Raw genomic sequence first — 24,925 nt, 5'->3', positions numbered from 1 at the left:
TCCATGCCTTCCTTTCCCTTTTTTCCCCTTTTCTTCTTCCTTCCCTCCTATTTCTTTTGTACCTGCCTCTTCCTTTCCCCAGGCGTCCTGAGTAGAAGTGGGTTAGCCTCAGCTTTCCCTTCATAGTGGCCATCTAGAATCTTTACCTAAGGGTATGAAGTTTCAAGGATCTCTTTTAGTCAGAGCCTGGGGTATGCATTAGCATAGATCAGTGGCTCCTGGGAATATCTCTTTCCTGGGAGCAGGGACCCCACTTTGGCTTCCTTCTTCCTGGGTGGGGACTACATCCATCACTGCTGGAGTATTTCTTGGAAAGAAGCATATCCAGAAAACTGGAGGCATGGCCTTTTACACAGAATGGTGCCTCTCTGAGGTCACACCACTCAGCTTCAAAAATGTTAGTGTCATGACTTTAAAGCATAGGTGGAACTGGCCTTATGTCTCACATCCTCATGAAACTTTCACTTCTACCAGGACATGTCTCACTGGACCACCACCACCTCTAGATTGCATGGTTATCTAGACTGTAGTTGGCTTGGCCTACATATAGGCTACTCAGTCTATTTTTCTGAGGGAATTGTGTCTTTTGATCTTTGCACACAAGCCCAGGGACCTTAGTAATGGACATATTCAAAAAATCAAAAAAAAATAACTCCTCAATTCATCATTCCCACCTCTGAAAGCAAGATTCTTGGAAAGCTGGTACAATTTAAGTCAACAATTCAGACTCAGTCATCTCTTCAGAAAAGTTATTAAGAAATGTATGGAGGAAACTAGATTGCAATCTGTGAACAGCATCGGGAGAATATAATACCTTGGCTGGAAACTGGAGTAACACTGGAGTGAATTGGCATCCCTTCCCCAAAAAGACCTCTTTCTTCCTCCCATTTTTGGGAGTGAGATTATGAAACTCTCTGATGGTCTCACTGAAATAATCTAAGCCCTTAAAAATGTCACCCAACCTCAGTCCCTCATTATTATGAACTATAAATACAGATTCAAAATGGAGAAAATCCAAATATTACTGAGTTAATGCTCTACATTGCATTGGAATCTTTCATGATTAAAGATTAATTAAAGGGAGGTTTTCTACACAGATACAGCTACCCCACCTCCATGGCAGATAACTGGCATTTTCAGACCAGGAAAAGAAATGTCCTGCTTGGATAATGATAATAGCTGGCATGGCTGACAGGCTCTCATTTCGGGTACCTCTCCTTGGTCCCTCTGGAAAGGAAACAGTACGAGGAGCTGTGATGACTTCTCTGAAATTCAGGGCAGTGGTTAAACTGGGGAAAGGCCAGCTAATGAGGCTGGCTTGACATGGGCTTTGTGCCACTGCTTAGAAAAGCTGGAAGCCCCTAGCACACTTGCACTAAGAGGGAATCCAGTTCTGATAGAAATTCTGCCAGTTCTTCCTGAAGGACACACTGTCCTTGAGGAAAGAGCCAGCTATCATGCCTTACATGTGCCCTGTTTTTCACTGTTAAGGGAAACTGAAGCCCAGCTCATGGATCCTTGCCAGGCTCTCCCTTAACAAGATGGACAAAGGAAATCTAGGGTTTGGGGGAGGGATCAGGGACCTCCCAGAAGCTGGGTGAAGCCCCTGGTGAAGATGGAATGTGGAACAGAGAGCAAGTGTGGGTAATGGAGCAATCCTAACATGTCGTTCCTTTTCATTAATTTATTCATCCATTTATCTTTCATCCATCTAGCACATCCTTACTGACAACTTCTTAAGCTTCAGGTGTCAGGCCATCATGTGAGTTGGTAGGAACCATTTTGGGGAGTGAGGGTGGGATGGAGAAGAAAAGGTAGAACTCTAAGGAGGAAGAAAGAAGAAAATCAACTTTTAAAAAGATTTCCTGTGCCAATTTTTATGCAGCTTGTCTCACTGGGTCTAATCTCATTCTTATCAAGTTGGCATATATATTTTATGATAAGAAATAACCAGGGCTTAGAGGGGTTGAGTTAGGTGACTGCTGTATGTTGTTCCAAGATCTTTTTACTGTAGTGTACTATCCCTTAGAGAGCTTACCATCTAGACAGGCAGGAATACATTCTTGTGTGCTGGATGAACCAAGACTTGGTAGACTCTATGCAAAACATAGACCAGTACTAAAAATGAAATCACTCTCTATAAGAAGTCATGGGTAGAAAATGTCTTAAGGCTAGTTAGTGCCAAGTAAGTGGTTTAAATGATGATGCCATAAAAAGTGCTCATGGATGCCACTGGGGGATGAAATGAGCATTGTGATGGTCTTTGATAAGTAATTGGGATGGGGACAGATGGAATGACCATTCCTGGCCTGTCAGGAGGACAGGTTGTTGATCTGGTGGGCTGGAGTATGGGATTTAGTCAGAGGACAAAATGGAGAGGGGTATACAGGAAGGTTGAGGCCAGAGAAAGAAAGCTTCAATGACTTTGAACTTTACAAGTGATAGTGATCTTGGCCAGGAAAAAGATGTCAGAGGTGCTTTCAAAAAAATGCATCTGGCTGTCACAGAACACAGGTGGGGTTTTGCCTTAGGTCATGATCTTTTGCCAGGAGAGAATATAATGTAAACCAAAGAGATTCACATATAGTTTGTGGGGCTCTGAGTCTGACTCAGGACTGCAGTCTATACTTAGAAGGACTGGGTGTTTGCTGGAACATCTTAGAACTTTAAGATATTTTGTCTTCTTTATGTCCCATCAAAATTGTTATGGAAACTCTTTCCATGAAGTCATTAAAAAGGGGCTCCCTCTGATGACTGTTTAGCTGGAGGCACAGTTGGACAACTGGAGTTGGGGGTGTGTAATACAATATTATCATGATTATGATAATTATGATTCAAAATATGATAGTCATCTGAAGTTTCTTTTTTCTGAACTTTGTAGACCCACTCCCTCTACTTTCCATTCAGAGTTGCTCTCACTCTCTCCTGGCACTGCCTTGACTTAGGGAAGGAAAATATAGATTTTCAACAGTAAGATCTGAATTTTTTTAGAGTGAAATGGATCTTGGAGTCAAAGAGACTGAGTCTTGAGTATCTGGAACCAAGAATCAATAGGCCTCCAAACATGCCTATTAGTAAAAAACACAGAGTGAGGCAGAATGGAAAAGGGTATGGAAGAGACCCCTTAGATTGGAAACAAAGAGAAAATTAGAAAGGGTGAACACTCAAGTGGTTCTGTTAGGGCAACCAGGTCTGTGCATTTCCTATACTTGATGGGATTTATCTTGGCAGGGGCATGGGAAGGAGATAAAGACCAGAAGGCTTGAAAGGACTTGCAATCAAGAAGGCACTTGAGCCTTGGGTTAGCTCTAGGCTGCTTCAGTAGAGTCAGGAGAGTGGAGGGGGGCAACTGGGAGGTAGTGGGTAGAAAGGGCTCAGACCCAGAGCAGCATGGGAGAGCATCAAAAGTCTCACTGTCTCCCTGAGAAGGGCCCAGAGGTGGCTGAGAGATTGTGGGTAGACCTGTGGAGGTCTTATGGATGGAGCTGGGGTGATGTAGGTGGACCATATGACCTGCAAACAGGGACTTCTTCAGTGATACTTATGGGGCTGGCCCTATGACTGAAGACAAACAGGAGTGAATCTCTCAGGGGAGGCCAGAATAGATGGCTCTTTCATCACTAGATGGCACAGAAGACTTCCTATTTTTACTTGCTCTCCAGAGCAATGGGAAGGAAAATGGAAAAGGGGAGAATTCAGAACCATCTGATTATCTATCCAAGAGAAATTTAAAAAATTCCATTCAGAGTTTACTTTAACTCTTGACTCTAGATTAAGCTGTTTGCCATCAGTGGAAATGAGGGGTTCTCCTAAGAGCCAAGTCAGGTTTCATTTTTGCATATGGACTGTAAAGTTTACATCCTCTTTATGATGTTTAAAATCCTTTTCAATGGGCTGATTCTCTTATACGAAAACTGTTCTGGCCTTTCTGCCCTACTATAGCTTTCTTAAGCATGCCCTTTTCCTGGTTGAGCATGGGCTGGTTCTCTCTCTGAAAATACAAGCTGAGATACAAGGTTCCAATATGCTTATCATTCACTTAATACTTTATTGGGATGCCATGTATTCTATTTATTTCAATTAAGAACATTAAGAACACTGACTGAACATCTGATCTGTGCCAGGCTCTATGCTAGATGGTGAGGATCTGGGACAGGGCCCCCATGGAGTGGAGAACAGAATGCATAGGTGTTAAAGTCACTTTCTAATCTTTCCAAGGCTGAGAAATAGCAGGGAGAGGTTGAAGGAAAAATAGAATAAGAGGTAAAAAATCACAACTTGGCCATTTGATAATTATAGAACCTTAATTTCTTTGGGCCTCAGTCTGCTAATCTGTAAAATTAGGGAGAAAAGAAAACAATTTTTCTTTAGGCCTTTTCCAGATGCTAAATTAAATGAAAATTGTGGTTTTTAAAAGTGCAGAATTGTATAGTTAACAGAAGTCCCAGAAAGCAATAGAGTTGATAGAATATAGCAAATACAAGTTCATCTGCTGTTCGATTCTATTGTAACATCTTCAAAGCAGTGGCCAAGCCCTAACTCAAGCAAATCACATGGGGGTAAGTATATCACTGATCACTAATTTGGGTCATCTGGCAATGTTCAGGACCTATGTAAGGAATTTCCAGATGGTGTGTACTGGAGATTCTACTCTTGCAATTATTATTATTAATATTAATAATTATTATTTTGGCAGGGGAGAATCTGGAAGTTAAGCTTATGCTACTGGGTGTGTTTATCTTTGCCTATACTTACAAAATAGAATGCCCACTTGAAATGGTTAAGTGGATAACTGAAACCATCTGAAATATTGATATATTTGCCTTGTTTACAATTTCTTGCTGCTAATGTCAGTTTCCCACTCTGCTTTGCATTCATAGACACTTTCTCACAGTGCTCCCTCTTGACTCATTTATTCATTCACTCATTCAAAACTCTACAAAAATTCATGGAGCCCCTATCATGCCAGGCTTTAAGCCAAGTGCTAGGGATGCAGATTTGAGGTGGAAATTGCACAACTTAGCAGGAGTGGGGGGGGAATAACGGAAGCAAAAGTCAAACAGGCCATAGTACTTGGATGATCCACCCAAGTCATATGAAGCCTTCCTGGAATTCTGTGGATTGAGCACTGGGCTACCCCTTATACCACACTTAATGAGGTTGTCTGTGGCTGGAACCAAGGGTTGGGGTAAGGGTATGGTAGGAGGAGTTCTACATCTGACAAAAGAGACCATCACATGGTGACTGTGACTCCTCTTCTATTTTTTATGTCTGAAAAGCAACAACCAATGATGAGAAATAGTGGAGCCTCATATAGTAGCTTCTATATGAAGTCGCACTATAGAATATAATAGCATGGAAATGCAAATATGATTTTTAAAACTCCCAAGGAGTTTGGGTTATTTAATAAATCCTCCAGCCTTGGTTCTGGAAGCATAGAGTCCAGTTACTAGGTGGTGGAGAAACGGAAGCCCAGTTTACACACGGGGACAGATTTCAGGTCAGTTGGTAGGAAGATCCCACTTTCCTTAATCAATGCAAGCTCTGAACCTCCTAGTTTCCACAGGAGGTGAAGGTGAACTTTATGGTGGGTGGAGTGGCCAGACCTCATAGTCTTTTCTACCTCTCTCTTTTATTCCCCTCCTTCCTCCCTCTTTTTCTGAGATTTGTTATTTCCTTGGAGAATCCAATGGATCACAACTGTGATGTTTAAACCCTTTAAAACTCTGGTCAAGGCCCAGATAAAACTCTTAGAGTACAACCAAAGTAAGCTGGAATGTTCAACATGACTTGCTAAAGACTGGGAAAAACAAGGGGGAAAAAAATCTCCCATGAGATTTGAGCTCCCATGCCATGAGCTTAGACTCTGCTTTGCTGACCCTGAAGAGAAAAGAAATGAGTTTTCCCAAGACTCTCCTTCCTAGCTTCTAGTGTCTTCTCTGTAGTGACTGCAAGCTCAGTTCCCATTACCCAAGAGCTCACTCCAATTTAATTTCTTGACCCCTAGAAGAAAATGCTGGACCCTCTTATCTACCTAAGTCTTGCCTTTGCCATGTGATTGACACTAGGAAGTCCTCACTCTCAATTAAAGACGGTGGTCTTGACCCTGAGGACTTCTTCAGGATCACCACGTCCAAATGCCCCACAAAACCTCCTCACTGTTCATGTACAACACTGTTCCTGTGTGCAACATGTGTATGCATGTGAAATGAGGTCTTCTAACCAGAAAATGACGGGTACATGAAGGAAAGGAGGCAAAATTGGGGAATGGAAAAAAGGAGGAGAGGAGAAAATCTATTCTTAGAATACAGAAGAGAAAGAGAGGAAGACTTCATATGTGCACACCCCAGATCTGGCCCCTGAGCAGCCAATCTGGCCATTTCAGTTGTTGTCCATCTGTCTGGAGTAAAAGCAGAACAGGCTTCACTGATTACTGAGGTGCCCCAGCAATCAGATGGCCAATTCCATGGCCCAGGTTCTTCCCCCTCACGAAAAGAGAGGAAGAAAGTTGAGAAGTGAAAGTGAAGTCACAGGTAAGCAAAAAGACAAAGGCATCCAGAGTTTGGGAGAGACAGAGGGAAGGAAGGCTGAGGGTGAGGAGATGTAGGCTGCCCGCAGGATGCCAAAACAAACACCACGACGGGTAATGATCTGTCTGCTTTCCTGTATTGATTATCACACAGAGTAAACAAACACTGAGGCTCTGAATCGAGTAGTTGCTTTGGTGTTACAAATAGCCATGGGAAAAAAATGGGGAGAAAAGAATGGGGGAAGGGCCATGCCAGGGGAAGAATGGCAGAGAATAGATAGATCTTCTAACATTAGTATGCATGCACACCCAGTGGATATGTGGGAGAGTATGGGAAACACAACAAGCAAGGGCTTGTGTTTGCACACTGACAAGAAAGATACCAATCCTGAGATGGTAAGAGAAATAGGGAACAACTTTCCTTGTAATTTTCTGCTTTCTATTTTAATCCATATAATGTAATTCTGGGAATTTCTCACCTCAGCCTTACCTACTCATAAGCCCAAGTCCACAGGACAGAGGCTTTGGGCTACTCACAGGCTCTCTTTGATCTCTGGGGAGTGGAGTGCAGGGAGCTTGTCCACACCTAGCGCTCCTGGAGACCAAAGTGAGCCTGTGCAGTGGTCTGTTCTGCTGCTATCCCCAGCTGTGTTCCCCTTCACCTGTGTTCCTGAACCGTAAACCTACAGACAGGCTACCTCCTGACCCTAGACATGAGTTGCCTGTCTCTGTAGCACAGGGAAGCTAATCGGCACCAATGTTTTAATTATATTTACATTTCAAAAGTGATTGAAAGGATCAGCTTATAAAAGCAAAAGAAAGTTGAGGCATTCAACCTCTCTGGGCCTTTTAAGACAACAGAGTTATTATGTCCATGTGAATTTCCAGGAAGAAGCTTCTAATTAAAGCTTATTGCTTCTCAGCTGCCATTGGCCGGCAATGTGGCTCATCCTTCCTGTTCATTAGAGCAGAGGGTTGTAGCCTCACAGAGCCTGTGCCCACCTTCTGGCCCATTCCCCCAGTGAGCTCAGGAGGATCCCAGTGCTGCCATGATGGTCCCATCACTCCCACTGTGTATGACTTGGGAACCAGACAGGATATTGCACCTGTGTTGCTGAAGGAAATGGTAAGACCCTGGTCTATCAGTTGCATGAATGATTAATAAGTGGTAATTAGTCAATGTTGCTAAGCATTTTATAGATACAAAATGCTGGCTAAGAGCTAAATAAAGAAGCAAAAGCAGCAAAAGCCAAAAGACTTTACATCCACCCAAATGCTGCTCATGGAATTCCAGAATGTTGGAGCTGAGGGAAGGAGGGATCAGAGAGACCATTTGCCTTGTGACTTGCAGACTGAATTGTGGGGCCTCTGGGCACCTACTAAGCAACTGTTTCCCTGTGTTTCCTCTCCAAACAAATCACAACAAAAAAGGCAAACTAAGGGGCGCCTGGGTGGCGCAGTCGGTTAAGCGGCCGACTTCAGCCAGGTCACGATCTCGCGGTCCGTGAGTTCGAGCCCCGCGTCAGGCTCTGGGCTGATGGCTCAGAGCCTGGAGCCTGTTTCCGATTCTGTGTCTCCCTCTCTCTCTGCCCCTCCCCCATTCATGCTCTGTCTCTCTCTGTCCCAAAAATAAAAATAAAAAACGTTGAAAAAAAAAAAGGGAAACTAAGGTTCCACACTTGCAGCATAATCTGAAGACAGAGAATGCCAAAACTTCAAAATAACTGAGTAAAAACAGAAAAAACACACCACATCCTTGTGCTCTGCTCTGGAAGACTTGGCCATTTGGTTCCCATAGTCCCTGCTGTGAGAAGCTCTGTCCAGGGGTCTGGGCAGAGAGGAAGTAAAATGTCTCCTAGCTCTTCAGATGGAGAGTTAGTAACCCTTTCTGTATCTCCCTTCAAAACAAAGCCAATTCTGCAATCCATTCTGTCTTTGGGGAAATTTAATAAGCTTTAGGTCAATACACAGGGGACTTTTAAATCTAATATTTGGTTAGTTTGGCCCTGATTTGGTACATAAATTTTAGGAATTGAGTCCTTCTGACTGATTTGGTAGGTTAGGGTCCCCCTGCTGGTCTCTGGTGTCACCTTGGGATTTGGCCTGCCATCACATCCACCAATGGCTTGTAACTGAAAGAATACCTTTGATTTGGTCCAGCTTTCCAGGCTGCCATACTTCCTTGTTTTAACTCCTGTCCCTCTGTCCCCTTAGAGTTGTGCTTCACCAACATCCCCTTTGATGTACCCCCCATGGCAGACAAGGGTGATGTCACCTCCCAGAATCTGGGGGATCACTTCCAGCAGAAAAGGTCTTAAACCTCATGTTTTATCTTAAGATTTGTGTGTAATTTGCATTGAAGCCCAGTATATAGCCATGCTGGTTTAAATATAAAAAATATCCCTCTGTTCCAACATTTTGGTAAAATGTACCATGTTAATTCTGTGGGTTTGCATGTGCCCAGAGCGCCACTATATATCCTCAAAGTACAAGGATACAAATGTGAGAAACACCTGCCCCTTTATCCCAACCCACTTGTTAGATCCTGGCCCCTCCCTATTTTCTCACAGCCAAATGCCTTTAGCCACTTCCTATGTGGATGGGGCTTGGGAGATAGGGCAGTGAGCCTGACCTCAGACCTGTGGGACAGGGCACTGAGAGTGGAGCCATCCCATTCTTCCTCCAGGGGATGTCCTTAGTCTTCACCAAGCCCTTGAAGTTGAACAATTCACTGTTGGTCCAGTTTATCTTGATGACTCATACCAATTATTTGTACCATGCTTAATTAAGAATTGTCAAGGCCACTGGATCCACATTACTGTTTGGACTTAGGGAGGGGGAGAACTAACCCTGTTTGATTTCCTGCTAGGTTGCAGGCACTGTGTCATGTAAGGCATACACACTATCATATTTAATCCCCACGCGAATTAAGTCCTCACATGGAGTAGGTGCCAACGTCTTCATTTTACACATTAATTATCTAGCACTGCAGGGTGTAGCGGACACACAGCACCCAAACAACTCAGCTAGGATTCAAGTCCACGTTTTCTTATCCAAATCCTATCTTCTTTCCACTGTTCATGATGCAACGTCCCTTGCTTTTCTCTCTGTTGCATCTTATGCCCATTTCCCTCTTTATGGCCTCTATCAAAGAATGAAAGAAACAGAGAGGAGGTGAGGTCAGAATGTACGAATTCTGCTGTCAGCTGTTTCTGGAAGATGGAGAGGATGTGGGAGAGGTGGTGGATTGAAACCAATGTCTAAACTGACATTTCTCTTATCTCTGGAATTTATTTATTTGGGTTCGCCTCACAGGCACAGATAGAGACCTAGAGGGGGAGCATAGCTTCACCAAGCCCCTCATTCATCACCAGCAGGAGCGTTGATCTCATTAATAACTGGGGCTTAATCCTCCACATTCAAAGAGACTCCCATTACCCAAAACAATAATTTTTTTAATTACCCAGGCAGAATGGCAATCGCATATTGAATACTAAGGATGATTTAAAACTAATAAATACTTTTGGAAATTCCTTGAACATTTTAATGAATTAAAAGTTATGAAATATTTATAAGGAGTAACAACGCCATTTAGTACCATTAATAAAATAAATACATTAGTCAGAGAATGAAATTCATTACTATTTTACTACTAGACATTTATGTCAATGACTGAATATTGCTCCAAATTACTTGTAAAATAGACCAATTATTTTAGTGTGATTAATCTTTTCAATTATTTCTTTTATGTAGTTGTAATTTGAAAGTAATTTTCTTCTGGGAGGACAATGACCTCAGTGCACTGGTTCCTTATTTATTTATATTTAAAAATCTTTTGTCTTGGCCTCCATTTCCGGGTGATTTCCAATGGTCAAATATTTAAAAGAGTTGATCGAGCAATCATTGTTCCTATGTACTTTGTGGGGCATTTTTAATTGGGTTTATTAGTGGTTATGAATAAGCCATTCCAATGTAAGGAAGTTTCTGCCAACAGCAGCTGTACATCTGTAGGGAAAGGAGGGGCAAGCAAAATGCTTTCCTGGTTCCACCAGCTGGGGGCCTGGCTGATTTAGATCCTATTCTCAGAAGTATGATAAGCGTACATCACAGGATGTTTGGGTCTTCCTTGGCCACTAAGGATCCCCACAGGATTAAACAGTCCCACTCTTTTGCAGGGCACATTGGATTCTGGGCACCCAGTCACAAAGGGAAAAAAAAAATGACATTATCAGAGAGAAAAGCATAGATTGTGGGTGGGAAGAAAAGCAACCGCCTTCTAAATCAGAAAACAGATCTGGGCTTTCCAAGTTTCTGCTGGCAGCGGGGGTGAACTTGCCCTTGGCCCAATGGCTCAGACAAGGTGCAGATGTAAAGGGAAAGGTGGGCCTGAGCCTGCAAACATATCCTGGGATACTTGTGATGAATTATCCCATCCTGGTTCCAGAATGAGGACATTCATCTCAGTCAGGGGTGAGGAAGGGGGAAGGCAATGGTACATTTATTGTGCCAAGCACCGTGCCAGGGGCTGGATGCATAATATCAGTTTTTCATTTCTCAACAAACCTATAATTATGTAACATTAGTCCCATTTACTGTTGAGAAAACCAAAACTCAAAAGAGTTTTTTTTTAATGTTTATTTCCGAAGGAGAGAGAGAGCATGAGAGACAGAGCATGAGTGGAGGAGGGGCAGAGAGAGAGAGAAACAGAGCGTGAGTGGGGGAGGGGCAGAGAGCGAGAGAGAGAGAGAGAGAGAGAGAGAGACAGACAGACAGACAGACAGAATCTGAAGCAGGCTCCAGGCTCTGAGTTGTCAGCACAGAGCCCGACGTGGGGTTCGAACTCACAAACTGCGAGATCCTGACCTGAGCCGAAGTTGGATGCTCAACCGACTGAGCCACCCAGGTGCCCCCAAAACTCAAAGATTCTTAAAAACTCTTCTGAGCTCAGAAGGGTTGTAGGTGATAGACCTGGAATGCCACACTCATTCTGTCTGTTTCCAAAGCCTGTAATCCTCGTCCTCCATTGTAACCAGAAAAGCTTTATTCAGTGCTTACTATGAGCGAAGCACTGTTAGTTGCTAATTGGGGTACAGAGATTAAAAAGAAAAAGACACAGTCTTTGATTCTAGGAATTTAGCATCTATTGAGCAAGATACATAAATAACTCTGGAAAGAAGTAGACTGTTCTAAAAAGGAAATATATGGAGACATAATTCTGAGCTGAGACTTCTTGGAGAAGATAGCATTGGAGCTGAAGTTTGAAAGAAGTGTAGGGCTTGAGGAGACAGATATTGGGGATGGGAGGGGGAGGGGACTCTAAAGGGGGCACCACTGGAACAAAAGGTTGAGGTGCGAGGTGTTTGGGGAAATGTGAGAGAGATCTCAGTGGCTACAGGAAATCACAATTTTAATGCTTATCTTTTAAACAGTACAATCCACAGGTAAGTTATGAGTGGGAAATTTTAGAAATAGGCAGTTCATAAGGAGAATGTTTTGTAAGTGGGCCTTACCCTTCACGTGGAGGGCACAGGGAGAACCAAGGGACATGGCTGTGGTTGCTATTTCTCCTTGGCTTTCACTTCCAAGCATTACAACCACCACTGCACAGTTGACTCAGTCCCTTGAAGTGACTAAGCTGGGTGATAGTCACCTTGGTGTCAGTGTCAGATTGGCAGTTCTGTGGCTCTCAACACCTGCTTGGCATTTGGTTATTGTTAGCATCACATAATTTTGCAGGAGGCATCAGAAGAGCCAATTTGCTTCTGTGACTAGTATTTTCTCCATAAGAAACGGAGCATCAGTGAGGGAGCACCTTTGTTTTTACAGGCTTCAGGCAGGTGAGTCGCAGAGAGGTCAGGTAGCTCAGGGCATCATCATCCATAATGCGTCCCCACAGTCATCTTCTCATTTGACCCTCATGGTTAAGGTCAGTTTTGGGACAACCACTGACATATTTTTATTCCTATTTTAAATAAAAAACACCAACGATGTGCCAATTCTGATAGAGACCTTTAATATTCCTTCTGATCTGAAGAGTTGGCTCGACTGTGGCAAATAAGAGGCGGAAAGGGGACTTTGATCCCCTGATTGCTGGTTCAGTGCTCATTTTGTGGTATTTCTGAGCAATACACATGGCAACCAGTGTAGAGGAAGAGACCTGTACAAATGGAGCATTTATTCAATACCTCTGGTGCGAATTAAATGTAAGTCAGGGATGCCCTTGGGGGAGCAGTTTTGTGCAAAGCAGAATGGGGATTTTAAGACCCCACACCAAAACTCAGTCCTAAGACAGAAGCAAGTTTCTATCAGTATCATGGAGCATTCAGTCTAGTATGTGCTCAGTAAATGTTGAAGAAACAGGCAAGTCTGTGGACGGAACGATTGATGTTTCTACTACATAGAGAGTTTTCTGCTGGCAGCCCGAGGACAGTGCCACAGTAATCACCATTTTACAAGCACGGACTGAGGATCCTGCTGGGGTGTTGCTTGCTGTTGGAACAGAAAATGCCCCATTTGGGCCAGGCTGCCAGGAGCCCATGAGGTTATCCCTCATTTTACCCAGCTGGATTTTGGAGCTTACTCCAGAGATTGATTGGTTCCACACGGCTGGCCAAGATTAGAATCCATTTTCTCAGCTTCTTTCATTTCCTCTTGTCCCCTCTTGGCCTAAGGAGAGCATTCTTGCCTGGCCATCGTTGTCTTTGGTGGAGTAGGAGGAGAGAGAGGGAACAACATTGGGACATGCCACACATTTTTGTTTTTTACTGGAAACATTCATACCAGCTCCATACTTAGCATCTCAAAGCCAGGACTCAGTGAGACAAGAACTTGCTTTGTGTAAATGGGCCATAGCCCAAAGTATAGCAGCCTTGTCCTTAGTCTTAATTGTTTAAGGAAGGTACAATTAATGTTAACAACTTTTGGCGATCACGTTTTATGTAAGCACAGAATCATAAGATCAAAAACCTGGAATTACTAGGAGAGTGGAAAATAAGAATGCCCAGTGGTTCTCAAAATGTATTTTATGAACCCCCATGGAGGTGGTGGGGGAGTGGGTGTCAAGAGCTGTGGAGGAGGTTCCAACCATCACTTTTCCTAGGGAAGCTTTGCTTGTGTACTTTTATATAATGGATGTATACATAAAACTTTAGTTAAATTAAGGGTTCAGTCTCTAAAAAATCTTTGAAGACCATAGATCCAGTTTAAATGCCATCATTTTAGGTCTAGAGAGGTTAAGATACCTGTGCATCCCCAATTCTTTAGGAACATGTGTTTTAAGGTATCCATGGTGGTGGGACTGCTTTTGACACTGGATTCCTGCCCCTTCCTGCACTACAGAAGTTAGTGAAATAACCCTCATTGGTCACATGAGGATTATGACATCCTCTCTGCTGGGCACATCAGAGAAATTACTGTGTCTGAAAGTGTCTCAGTAGGGTAAGGAACCAAGAGTGCTTCTTGCTGAGAAATCTGTTAGTGAGCTGAATGTGGTTCTGACCCAGGAAACCTCAGATATGATTCTTGTAGGTTCATGAAAGAGAACAAGAACCACGGGGACTGGTGGTAAAATGTATTTAGGCTCACACAGGTGCCATCTGCAGCTCCTTGATGTTCATGGATGGGGTGTCCACTGTTGGCCAGTGGGCAGTGGTACACCTAAACCACCTCTGACCAACCTAGGCAGGGAAAGGGAAGTTCTAAATTAGATTCTTAGAAAAACTGAGAGCTTGAGAACCATGAGGTGAAGGTAGAAATCACATTGGGGTGGCCAATAATTTAGTGTATCAAAATTCAAGGTAAACCTTTGGGTGGTTTGTTTATTCAATTTCCACTGGTGAGGGAGTCAGAATAGATGCTTTCTGGGGTGATTTCTAGGAAGTAGCAGCAACACACAGCAGCTAAGAGCATGGATACTGGAGTAGATGAGCTCTGTTCCAGTATCAGCTGTGAGACTTGGGGCAAATTACTTAAGTCTCTGTGCCTCGATTTCCTCATCTATACAGTGGAAATGCTGATAATGATAATGCATACCTCATAGTATTATTGTGAGGCTTAAATGAGTTAATATATGCAAAGAATTTAGAATGGAGCCTGGCACATAGAAGGTGTGAGATGGGTGTTTGCAATTATATTCTTTTTTTTTTAAATGAAATTTATTCTCAAATTGGTTTCCATACAACACCCAGTGCTCATCCCAACAGGTACTCTCCTCAATGCCCATCACCTATTTTCCCCTCACTCCACCCCCTATCAACCCTCAGTTTGTTCTCAGTATTTAAGAGTCTCTTATAGTTTGCCTCCTTCCCTCTCTGTAACTCCCCCCACCCCCCCACCATTCTCCTCTCCCCTGGTCTTCTGTTGAGATTCTCAGGATCCCCATATGAGTGAAAACATACGGTATCTGTCTTTCTCTGCCTGACTTATTTCACTTAGCATCACACTCTCCAGTTCCATCCACGTTGCTATAAATGGCCAGATTTCATTCTTTCTCACTGCCAAGTAGTATTCCATTGTATATATAAACTACATCTTCTTTATCCATTCATCAGTTGATGGACATTTAGGCTCTTTCCATAATTTGGCTATTGCTGAAAGTGCTGCTATAAACATTGGGGTATATTCTTATGAGCTGCTAAAAGGCACAGTGTTTTTACAAATCATTTTCAGGAAGCTAGTCCTGCCCCTTCCGACGTGTTTTTCTGTAGACTCCTCTGAACACGTGGAGTCCTGATGAGTATCCTGCACAATTCTATTGCTTTGGCTTGTCTGCTGAAGAAAAGTCTTTGTGAATGGGTGAAGGGTTCCTGGAAGCCCAAGCATGGGTGTCTCTGGAGGCTGATATCTCTCCCATCATTGACGAATTTATCAACTATTTTTCTTTTAACATCAGGAAAAAACCTCTTCTAACAAATTTACATTCACTGCTACCTTCTTTTGGAAATAATAGGCTAATAGCCCAAAGCTATAAAAGCAGGAGCAGCATTTATCAATGATTAACTAACAATCAGTCAACAAATATTTACGAAGTGTTTTCTATGTGTTTAGCACTGTGTTACATGCCCCCTGGAGAAATAAAAGAAATATAAGACAAGATCCCAAACCTCAAGTTAGGGTCCCAAAATAACCAACTTGGAAAGAATTATAAAATAGATGCTAAATTTAGATGTAATAGCAAAGCCTTCTGAGAAAGATTTTTGTATCTATGAATGATGTTCTGGAGGGTTCGGGCCCTAAACTGGATCCTAAATGATGAGTCTGCATTCAAAATGGAAGACCTGGGACCAAGGTGGCCATTCCTGGTACAGTGGACAGAAAACCAGTCTGACTAGAGGGCAGGAGGTGTGGAAAACAGAGGGCATAACGTTGGACAGGTCCTGAGGCCAGATTGTAAAGAAGCTTGGAAGTCAGGCAGAGACACTCAGGCTTTCCAGGCAGGACTAAACAATGGTGAAAGTACTGAGGCTGGAGTCGAGATGGCTCTGATGTCACTCCCAGCTCTATCACTAACCAGCTGGGTGGTCCCCAGCCCATCACTTTCCTGGACCCAGGAATGAGTGAGGTGGCCCAGTCTAGCCCCCTCATATTTCTGATGTGTGAGGCAATAAGAAGTTACTGAGATGTCATGAAAGTGCCACAAAGAAAGGGAATTTTGGGCAGATTGGTGTGGCAATATGTTAGGGATGGATAATGGCATCAGCCAGACTAGCTGGCTACTGCCAAAGCCCAGGGATGTGTAACAAAGGCCCAGATAAGGTACGTTGTTGTGGAAATGAAGTCATAAGGGTAAATTCAAGAGACAACAACAGTAGCATCTAGATAGCAACAGATAGGATGTAAGGCAGCCATGAGTCTAAAGCTCAGGGCTTGGCCATTTGGATGTAGGGAGAGGAGGATGAGTCAAAGATAATTCTAAATCTTCTGGTAATAAATAAAACCTCTTCCTCTACACAGTCTAGAAAGGTGATAGAATGTGGTGGACAGAAACACTGGCTTGGTGGTCAGACTGACTTGGGATTGAGTTTGGCTCTATCTTTCCCTAATTGAATGACCTGGGCAAGTTTTGAGACCTGTGAGCTTCAGTTTCCCCATCTGTAAAATAAGATAATAGAACCTGCTTTATAGCACTAGTGTAAAGTTCACATGAGATAACACATGTGAAAGGATCAGCACTTCCCTTCGTGCATGGTAAGTGTTCTGTTGATGTTAACTTTTATTGCTTATTAACTGAGCACCTATTAAGTGTTACACACTGTGATAGCTGTCAGGATTAAGAGAGGAAAGAGGTATGGACTCAGCCCATGACATCCACAAATAAGTATAATCTCCTATATGGGGAAAATTGTCCCAACATCCCCTGTAAGTCTTCTCCATACTAACTAAAATGGCACCTCTCCTCATGTAGGCCAAGGAAGAGCTGTAGAGTTCTACAGATGTTTCTTATTTAATATTCTGTCTGTGCCTCATCAGGAGGGGACCAAGTTACCATCAGAAAATAGACCAGGCATGCTGTAGACCTATCTATAACCCTGGCTAACATGCCACCAGCCCTGTTCACTCTCTCGAAGACAATACTACTCTCCTTATTTCCTTCCTTTCATGACCTAAACCAAAGCAATGACATAAGAAAACACAGACATTTGTCTATATCAAATAGGCTTTGAGTGTACCTCAGAAACAACTCCTTCCATTTAAAAACATGAATGTAGTTTTAGGATGCTTCTTATGTCTGCAACTTGTCCATACCAACTGATGTGCACCTGAATTGTTCTACCATGGGAGGGAAAATTATAAGTTCCCAGCAAGCACAGGAATTACTTTGTTTTTCTCTGTTCTGTGCTTTACACATCCATACTTATCCCTTCATACCCCTTGGTGGCCACAGGAGTTCAAGTCAGAGAAGGGGTGCAGAGAACATCTGCCTCTCCATGGAGCATCTGTTCTTATACATGGAGTCTCTGAAGGAAGGTAGCTGGGACATGAGAACCTTCCTAGGTCTCTTGGCCAATCTACCTGCTCTAGGGAATTAGAAGCAGACTTCTTTCCTCCTTCCTCTAAAAAAGTGACCTGTCAGAAGACATACTTTTTGGATCAAGAGAGGTCAACTCTCTTGGTTTCATAAGGGTAGAGAAGCAGACAAGAAACAGGTCTTTTAAACCCTGAAACAAACTCACTGCAAATGCAACATAAGATATAGAGGAAGAATTTTTTAGGTTAAATGGAGTCATAGGGGTAAGGGAGGAAAAATTTGTTTGAGATCCTTGACTCAGACGTACAAAGAATTTTTGCAACATTATTTGGGCTGGACCAAATATCTGGCGTTTTTTGCCTCCTGTTCCCTTCTTTTCACATTACTCAAATGAGATTAGGCCAATTCTGGGAACTGATACCTTCTCCCTGTCACATTCCTGTTAACTGGCTCCATTTCAATAGATGGTCTCTTTTGGACAGTACATAGACATTGACATCTGTGAGGATTGATGGTGTCCAGAGCCATTCACAAATCCCCAAGTTTGTGAATGTGGAAACATTTGTACAAGCTCTGGCCTTTCTCCCAAACCACATGTTTCTTATACATTGCTTCACATCACAGGTTAACCACCTTTTCAACTTGAACTGAAGTTCAATCTATCACATTATGATGATTTTTCTTTTTCTCACACATAAACCAGTTTTCATTAAAGGAAAAAGAAAACCATTTTGTGAAAGTTCTTACAAGACCAGCAATGAATGAAGACCCCTAACAGCATAAGAAACTGGCTGGTCAGTAGTCTCTTAAGGGAGTTCCCTTCGTACATACACCACCTCTAAGAGGCCTGTGATTTAGAGCTGAGCTTTTCTGCATGCAACAGATTGCTGGGTGTTATGGGCCTTCATGGTTGTTTATGAACAGTCTAAATTGAGAATTTAGGTCTGGGAGTGCCACAGACTTCATTCCTCTCCATACTTTATCCTTGGGCCTCTTAGACCACAGATTCCATGGCACACCTGAGACTTTCCTTCCCAGTGAACCTCTGGTCAGAGGCAGGCACAGCAGAATAGCAGTAATGAAAGCAACTTCTTCCTGAAGATTGTATGATTCAATCCCATCTCCTATACACTCTACATGAGGGAAACAATAAAGGATGTTGATAATTATGATGCTAGGTCTTCTAAACAATCAAGGAAAGATCAACCTCATGTTATCTATTGATGATTCATTTCTTCCTGCTTACTAATCAGACTTGAAGCAATATCTAATGAAAGATACATATGAGATATGATTTGAAAATAAAAGTAGAAGGTCAAAAACTGTGTAGAGGGAGGGGAAATAAGTTTATCAAAAACACATACAACTGTAATTACTGGGATTAAGTACTACATTGAGTTCAGAGTTTCCTGGCAACAAAGGCAAAAGGAAAAAAAACAACAACAAAGCATTCTTTAGGAGAGAGATGCTTTTTCTTGGTAATAAATCTTGAGTAAATACACAATGTGGGACTTACACAAAAGGAATTCAACAATCGAGTGGACCATACCTTCATGGTATTTACAAAATAAGCAAAAGATTTCATATAAAACCATTTCCCAAGTTTCCCCTAAATAATTGCAGAAATCAAGTCATTAAAAATAATTATTCATGCAATTTGCCTCAGGAAAAAAAGAAGAAAATAATAACCACTATCAAGTTGGTAGGGTGAGGAGTAGGTAGAGATACAGGTGAAATAAAAATGGCAGCATGTTGATAACAATTGAAACTGGGTTGAGGGTATATGGGGGTCATTGTACTATTCTATTTATTTGTACACATTTGAAACTTTCCACAGTAAAAAACAAAACAAAACAAAACAATGTAGCTGAAAGCATTTGGCAGCCAGGGAAGTTAAGCTGATATGTTCTCTAACAAAAACTATTCTGTTTGACGAAGTTTCAAGGTAAGCAGATATAATGTCATACTCAGTCTCTGAAAATCCATCAGCTGGGGAATGGAGTACTTGGTAATATTCAGAACCAGCTCCAAGGCACCACAGACTTCACTGTATAAACAAGCACATTCCCAGCTAATCATGGTGGCAGGCTATCAACACACTTAAGACAGCACACTACCAAGAAGTGGAGGGGAAAGCCAGATTCACATACCTTCACTGCAGTTCTTCAGGGCAAAGAAGTCCACTGCAGACAAGCTTCGGTTTCCACTAGAGATGTATTCCAGGGCCACTCGGAATGGGTTCTCTGGTCGCCCAATTCTTCCCTGAAGCACTGTCCAACTGGTTGCATTGGAAAACAGAGGGGAAGAACATAGAGAAACAGTGGTGAGAAGCAGGCCTAACCTGCACAGAGCTTGCAATGATTTCAGGGCCCATGCTCTTTGTGGGCACCAACAGATGCGACCCCAGGGGCTCTGAGAACCATGATTCTGACGTCAACACACACATTTGTTTCTTTCTTGTCCCACCAACTCAGAGACCCACTTCTCAAAGCCACTGGGGCCAGTGGCCACCGGTGTTCCTTTTGTCATATTCTTTCAGGCAATTGCAGACCTTTGGGCTATATTAGCAGGTTAGTCTTACAGGAAAAGAATATATGTTCTTAAGAAAACCTGTCAGCAGAGTGAAGGTTTATTGGTGTATTCATAATTATCTCTGGGAAGAATGTTTTTCAGATTTTTTTCTGATTTCAAAGTCTCAGAACCCTTGAGTTCGCTATATGGTTGCTTAAGGGAAGCTAGCAAGGGCTATTTATTTACTGCAGGAAAATTAAAGTGCACCGAAGCATGTACTTTGGGGTAAAAGGCACCTAAGATTGGCGTGAACTCTACAAAAAAGGTGCAAACAGAAGAAGATAGAAGTAGGTCGAATGGTGAGCTCTGCAGCCATCTCTGTTCAAGGACACAGACACCGCTGGAGAATAGAGAATAAGCTGAATGAACATTTTTTACACCTCACTCATGCTATTAACCTCTTGGAATAGCCTCCTGTCACTGATTGGAACATCAAATTTACTTCCCACCATTGATTCCGTTTTTTTAAAATATGTATAGTTATGTTGACAATTTTGCATAGTGGGTGAATTACCTGGACTATTTCATATTTTTTTCCATTTAAAAAATAGTTTTATTGAAGTATATTTGACATACAGTAAATTACATATTCTTTTAAATTCCTTTAAAAACAGTTTTATTGAAGTATATTTAATATACAAATTGCATGCCCTAAAATGTATAGTTTAGTGAATTAAAGTATATGAATTAATGAGTTTTGACATATGTATATACCCATGAACTCCTCACAATGTTTCATATTGTCCTACCATTATGTAAGACCATAGGTAGGTTGGAAAGTACAAGTGCAAAGGAATTTAGAGAAAGATTAGCTTTTTGCTAAAAAAATTTTTTTAAAGCACCCCTTCTCCCGCAAGTCACAGTAAAAAACATGAAAGGGGCTCCTGGGTGGCTCAGTTGGTTAAGTCCCTGACTCTTGATTTTGGCTCAGGTCATGATCTCACAGTTTGTAAAGTCAAGCCCTGCATCAGGCTTTGCGCTGGCAGTGAGGAGCTTGCTGGGGATTCTCTCTCTCCCTCTCTCTCTCTCTCCCTCTCTTTCTGCCTCTCCCTTGCTCTCTTCTCTCTCTCTCTGTCTCAAAATAAAAAGAAATTTAAAAAAATCCACCCATTCAGGAAAGGTAACAAAGGAAAGTAAAAGTCACCCAGAACCTCATTATCCAGAGATAACTGTTGTCAACACTTCTGTAACCTTTTAGCTACGCTTTTATATAAACAAGACTATCTTGCTGTATGTAAATGAAGAATCACTGAATTCAACTCTTGACACCAATATTGCACTGTATGTTAACTAACCAGAATTTAAGTAAAAATTTAAAAAGAAAAAGAATAAGGGGCGCCTGGGTGGCTCAGTCGATTGAGCATCCAACTTCAGCTCAGGTCATGATCTCACGGTTCGTGGGTTCGAGCCCTGCACTGGGCTCTGTGCTGACAGCTCAGAGCCTGGAGCCTGCTTCAGATTCTGTGTCTCCTTCTCTCTCTGACCCTCCTGTGCTCACATTCTGTCTCTGTCTCTCTCTCAAAAATAAATCAACATTTAAAAAATTTAAAAAAAATAAAAGGAAAAGAATAAACAAGACCATCCTACATATGCTCTCTGTGACTGGACTTTGCCATTCAATGGTATGTCAGGAGACAATAAATATAGACTGCATGATTAGTTCAATGATTGCATATTTAATGATTTGTGCATTGCTTCTGAGTTTTCCTTTTCATTATCATGCTGAGGTTAATCCCGTATGCTTCTGTAAAACTGCCTTAAGACAAATTCTTAGAACCCGAGTCAAAGTGTGTGTACATTGAAAACTCTGAGCATATTGTCAGTCCTCCAACAGTGAGTCAGAAAGCCCGTTTCTCCAACTGCTTGTTAACACTGGATCCTGTCAAATCTTTTCTGTCTTAGCTGCCTTTTGGTGATGAAGTCATTGCCTAAGGCAATCAGTGGTCTTTCAGTGGGGTGCTCTTGGTTGGCAGTTTTGAGTCTCCAGTCCTGCCATGTTGCTGGGCATACAGCAGGAATGTGCTGAGTGAAGAAGGTAGCTTTGTTCTCAAACTATGCTCTTCTGCAGTTAATTCAGATCACTGGAGCCAATGCCTCAGCCATTTAATACAAGTGTATTAAGTATCCCCACAATAGATGCTGTAGAAGGGATTATTGCTGTTGTAAAGTTTGTTCCCTGTTACTGTACCCAGCAGGATTTCTATCCAAAATAAAACCAGTGCAATTGAATAAGGTAAAGGAGGCCTTTCGGTTTAAATGTGGAGCTGTCAAAGAAAGAAATATCTGAAAAGAAAATGTAAACATGGGGTTCTTAAGAAAAAAACAAACGAGACAAAGAGAGCAGAATTTTTCTTGTTCTTCTGAAAAAGAAAGAATCTTATTTTTTGAGGAAAGATGGTGGAGAAATGCATGACTATTCACATTCTGCCAAAATCATAGCTCTCTGCTGCGAGGAATGATGGATTTTAATCCAGGTACACTGTGGCCCTTGACAATGATTTCCATTTCTATATTGGCACTAGCCCTCTGGATAAATGTGTCAAGAGTTTTAGGAATTAGTTTCTGAGTTACTGATGCAATAACTTTTGTCTGAAATTCTCTGGCCTCCCATAGTTTACTGCTGCAGCTTTAAGAACTTTCAGGGCAGTTGCCAAACATGTATTTTATAACCAGGGAAGTTGGGATAAGAAAAGGGCAAGCTTGTACCTAGGGTCAGCTTTGTTTAAGAGACAGTGGAAACCCCAGGAAAAGCAAATGCAAGCTCTCTTTTCTGTCTGCCTCCGTTTTCTCTGCTTATATCCCAGCAGTCATGAAACTCCCTTATTGGGGTTCTGTTTTCCTCTTTGGCTGTGGCAACTCTACTTGGGCTTGCAGGAGGGAAGGTTATGTTCTGACCTAGATCCTCCTAGAGACAAATGTGCAGCTGTGTCCATGTGTTGGGGATTTGTGGCTATCTTAGTACTGGTGCTTCAATCAATCAACTTGACAGTGTGGGGAGTCCATCTGGATTCTGGGAAGCCAGAAAGACTGTATGGTCAGCCTGTCACCATCCATTATCTTCCAGTTGTCTCTCCAGAGCTCTCCACTTCCAGTTTTGGCTCTGCCCCTCATGTTTCTGATGACTTTGAACAAGGCACTTTACTCTGAATGCCTGAAATTTTGCACGTTTTCTGATCAATGTATTCTCAACCAGAGAAAGTATCTCCAACTTTGTGTAAATTTGCTGAGAAAAAAAAACCTGACCACACATTTTTGTCGAGTGGCTATATTATACTGAATAAATTAGAATCCATCAAAAAAAAAAAAAAAAAAAGGAAGCAGAGTTGGTTTGTGAATATCAAGGTCCATTTCTGACCCAGAGACTGGAAACCCCAGGAAAAACAGAGGCCATTCAGTGGGAGCTGAATCCTGGATTCTGGTTTTGGATTTGCATGGGCTGGGGCAAGTTCCTGTACCTCCTTGGGTTTTAGTTTTTTTGTTAGCAGAATGCAAGGATTGGATCAAAAGTTCTCCAAGGTCCATTATTGATCTAATGCTTATACTTCTCTAGCAATTTGCAGGAGTCCTAGTGACAAAACACTTTATGAAAACCCTGAAGGCTGCAATACACAAATAATATTCTACAGAAGGTGGAAGAAGTGATTAGGCAAAGAATTACAGATTTATATCTGCAAAGAGACAAAGTTCCATCTCCTCAGAGAAATGGAAAGACTTGCCCAAGGTCACATTTTTGGTTACTGCAGACCTAAGATTAAAATCAAGTATATTATTGCTCCCAGACTGCAAGAACAGGAGTCAGTGTAAACTATGGATCAGCCTGTATATTCATTTGCCATTTCATATCACTGGTGTCCCAAAAGTAGGAAAGGAGGTGTCTCCTTTGCATTATTAGAAGAATCACCAGTCTGGGTTTTAAGGGTAAACAGGCCAGCCAGACAATAAAATACATTGTCAGAAAATGCACACACAAAACAAAAAACCCTAAGAAGCTCTCGCATGGAAACAAGAATCTCCAAAGCTCCCACCACTCCTTACTAGAAGAGTCTGTACTTGTTTAAAGGAAACTGTCAGCACATCTGATGTGAGGCAGCTGCTGACAAGATTGAAGGGTTGGCAGCCATGACTCAAGAGGATGAAGACATACAGAGTTATTTTAAGTCCAGAATGAAGCGGCACTTTTTGATAGCGTGTGAGGACTATGGATGGCAGTTGACAAGACAGAGGAATGTGTATTAGTTTGCTATTGTATGATATTCTAATAGGTATGATGTTGACATAGGGCTGGCTCACAAAAGCAAGCCCTCAAACTACATGTTATTTACTGGAATGCCTTTCTGAGATGGTTTTAGCTGTTGCAGTATCGCAAGGCCTAGAGTCAGCTCTCAGCTCCACCATCAGCTTAGCTAGGGGACCTTAGGCAAGTAATTTAACTTCTCTGATATTCAGTTTCCTTATTTTTAAGATGGAAATCATGCCTACCTCACCAGATTGTTGTGAGGATTTGTCAGAAGGATGTATGTGAAGGAACATCCTTTGGGGGCTCTCAATAGTGGGAACTTTTATTATAGAAGACCACAGCTTTCTTCATGGAATGGTACTGGTCCATGAAACTATTAGCATCTCAACTCATTTATGAGATTCAAGGGGGAAAGGAATGTAGATAAAAGAATGGGAGAAAAGCATTTGCAATTTATCAATAGCAGACATCTTATTTGTTTAAACCAGAAAGAATTCTTCATTTTTAAATGGATTCTTCATGTGTTAAGCACAGCCCAAAGAAATCACGTTGAAAGACCCAGACGACAAAATACAGTAGTGACTCTGATGGGAGGTCAACACTGTATTTAGAGCTCTCCAAA

The 24,925-nt window shown here is 42.1% G+C and overlaps 1 protein-coding gene across 1 annotated transcript in view; it reads right to left on the bottom strand.

Annotated features, from left to right (window-relative positions):
* The window catches only part of ALK (ALK receptor tyrosine kinase), a 671,492-nt gene that overhangs the window by 164,323 nt on the left and 482,244 nt on the right, over nt 1-24,925 (bottom strand). The window contains exon 5 of the mRNA XM_027033475.2: nt 19,646-19,773. Coding sequence (XP_026889276.1) covers nt 19,646-19,773 — 128 coding nt within the window. The remainder of the gene's footprint in view (nt 1-19,645; nt 19,774-24,925) is intronic.

This window comes from Acinonyx jubatus, chromosome A3 (genome assembly GCF_027475565.1).
Source record: "Acinonyx jubatus isolate Ajub_Pintada_27869175 chromosome A3, VMU_Ajub_asm_v1.0, whole genome shotgun sequence".
Taxonomy (NCBI): Eukaryota; Metazoa; Chordata; class Mammalia; order Carnivora; family Felidae; genus Acinonyx; species Acinonyx jubatus.
This window is presented reverse-complemented; position numbering and strand designations above follow the sequence as displayed.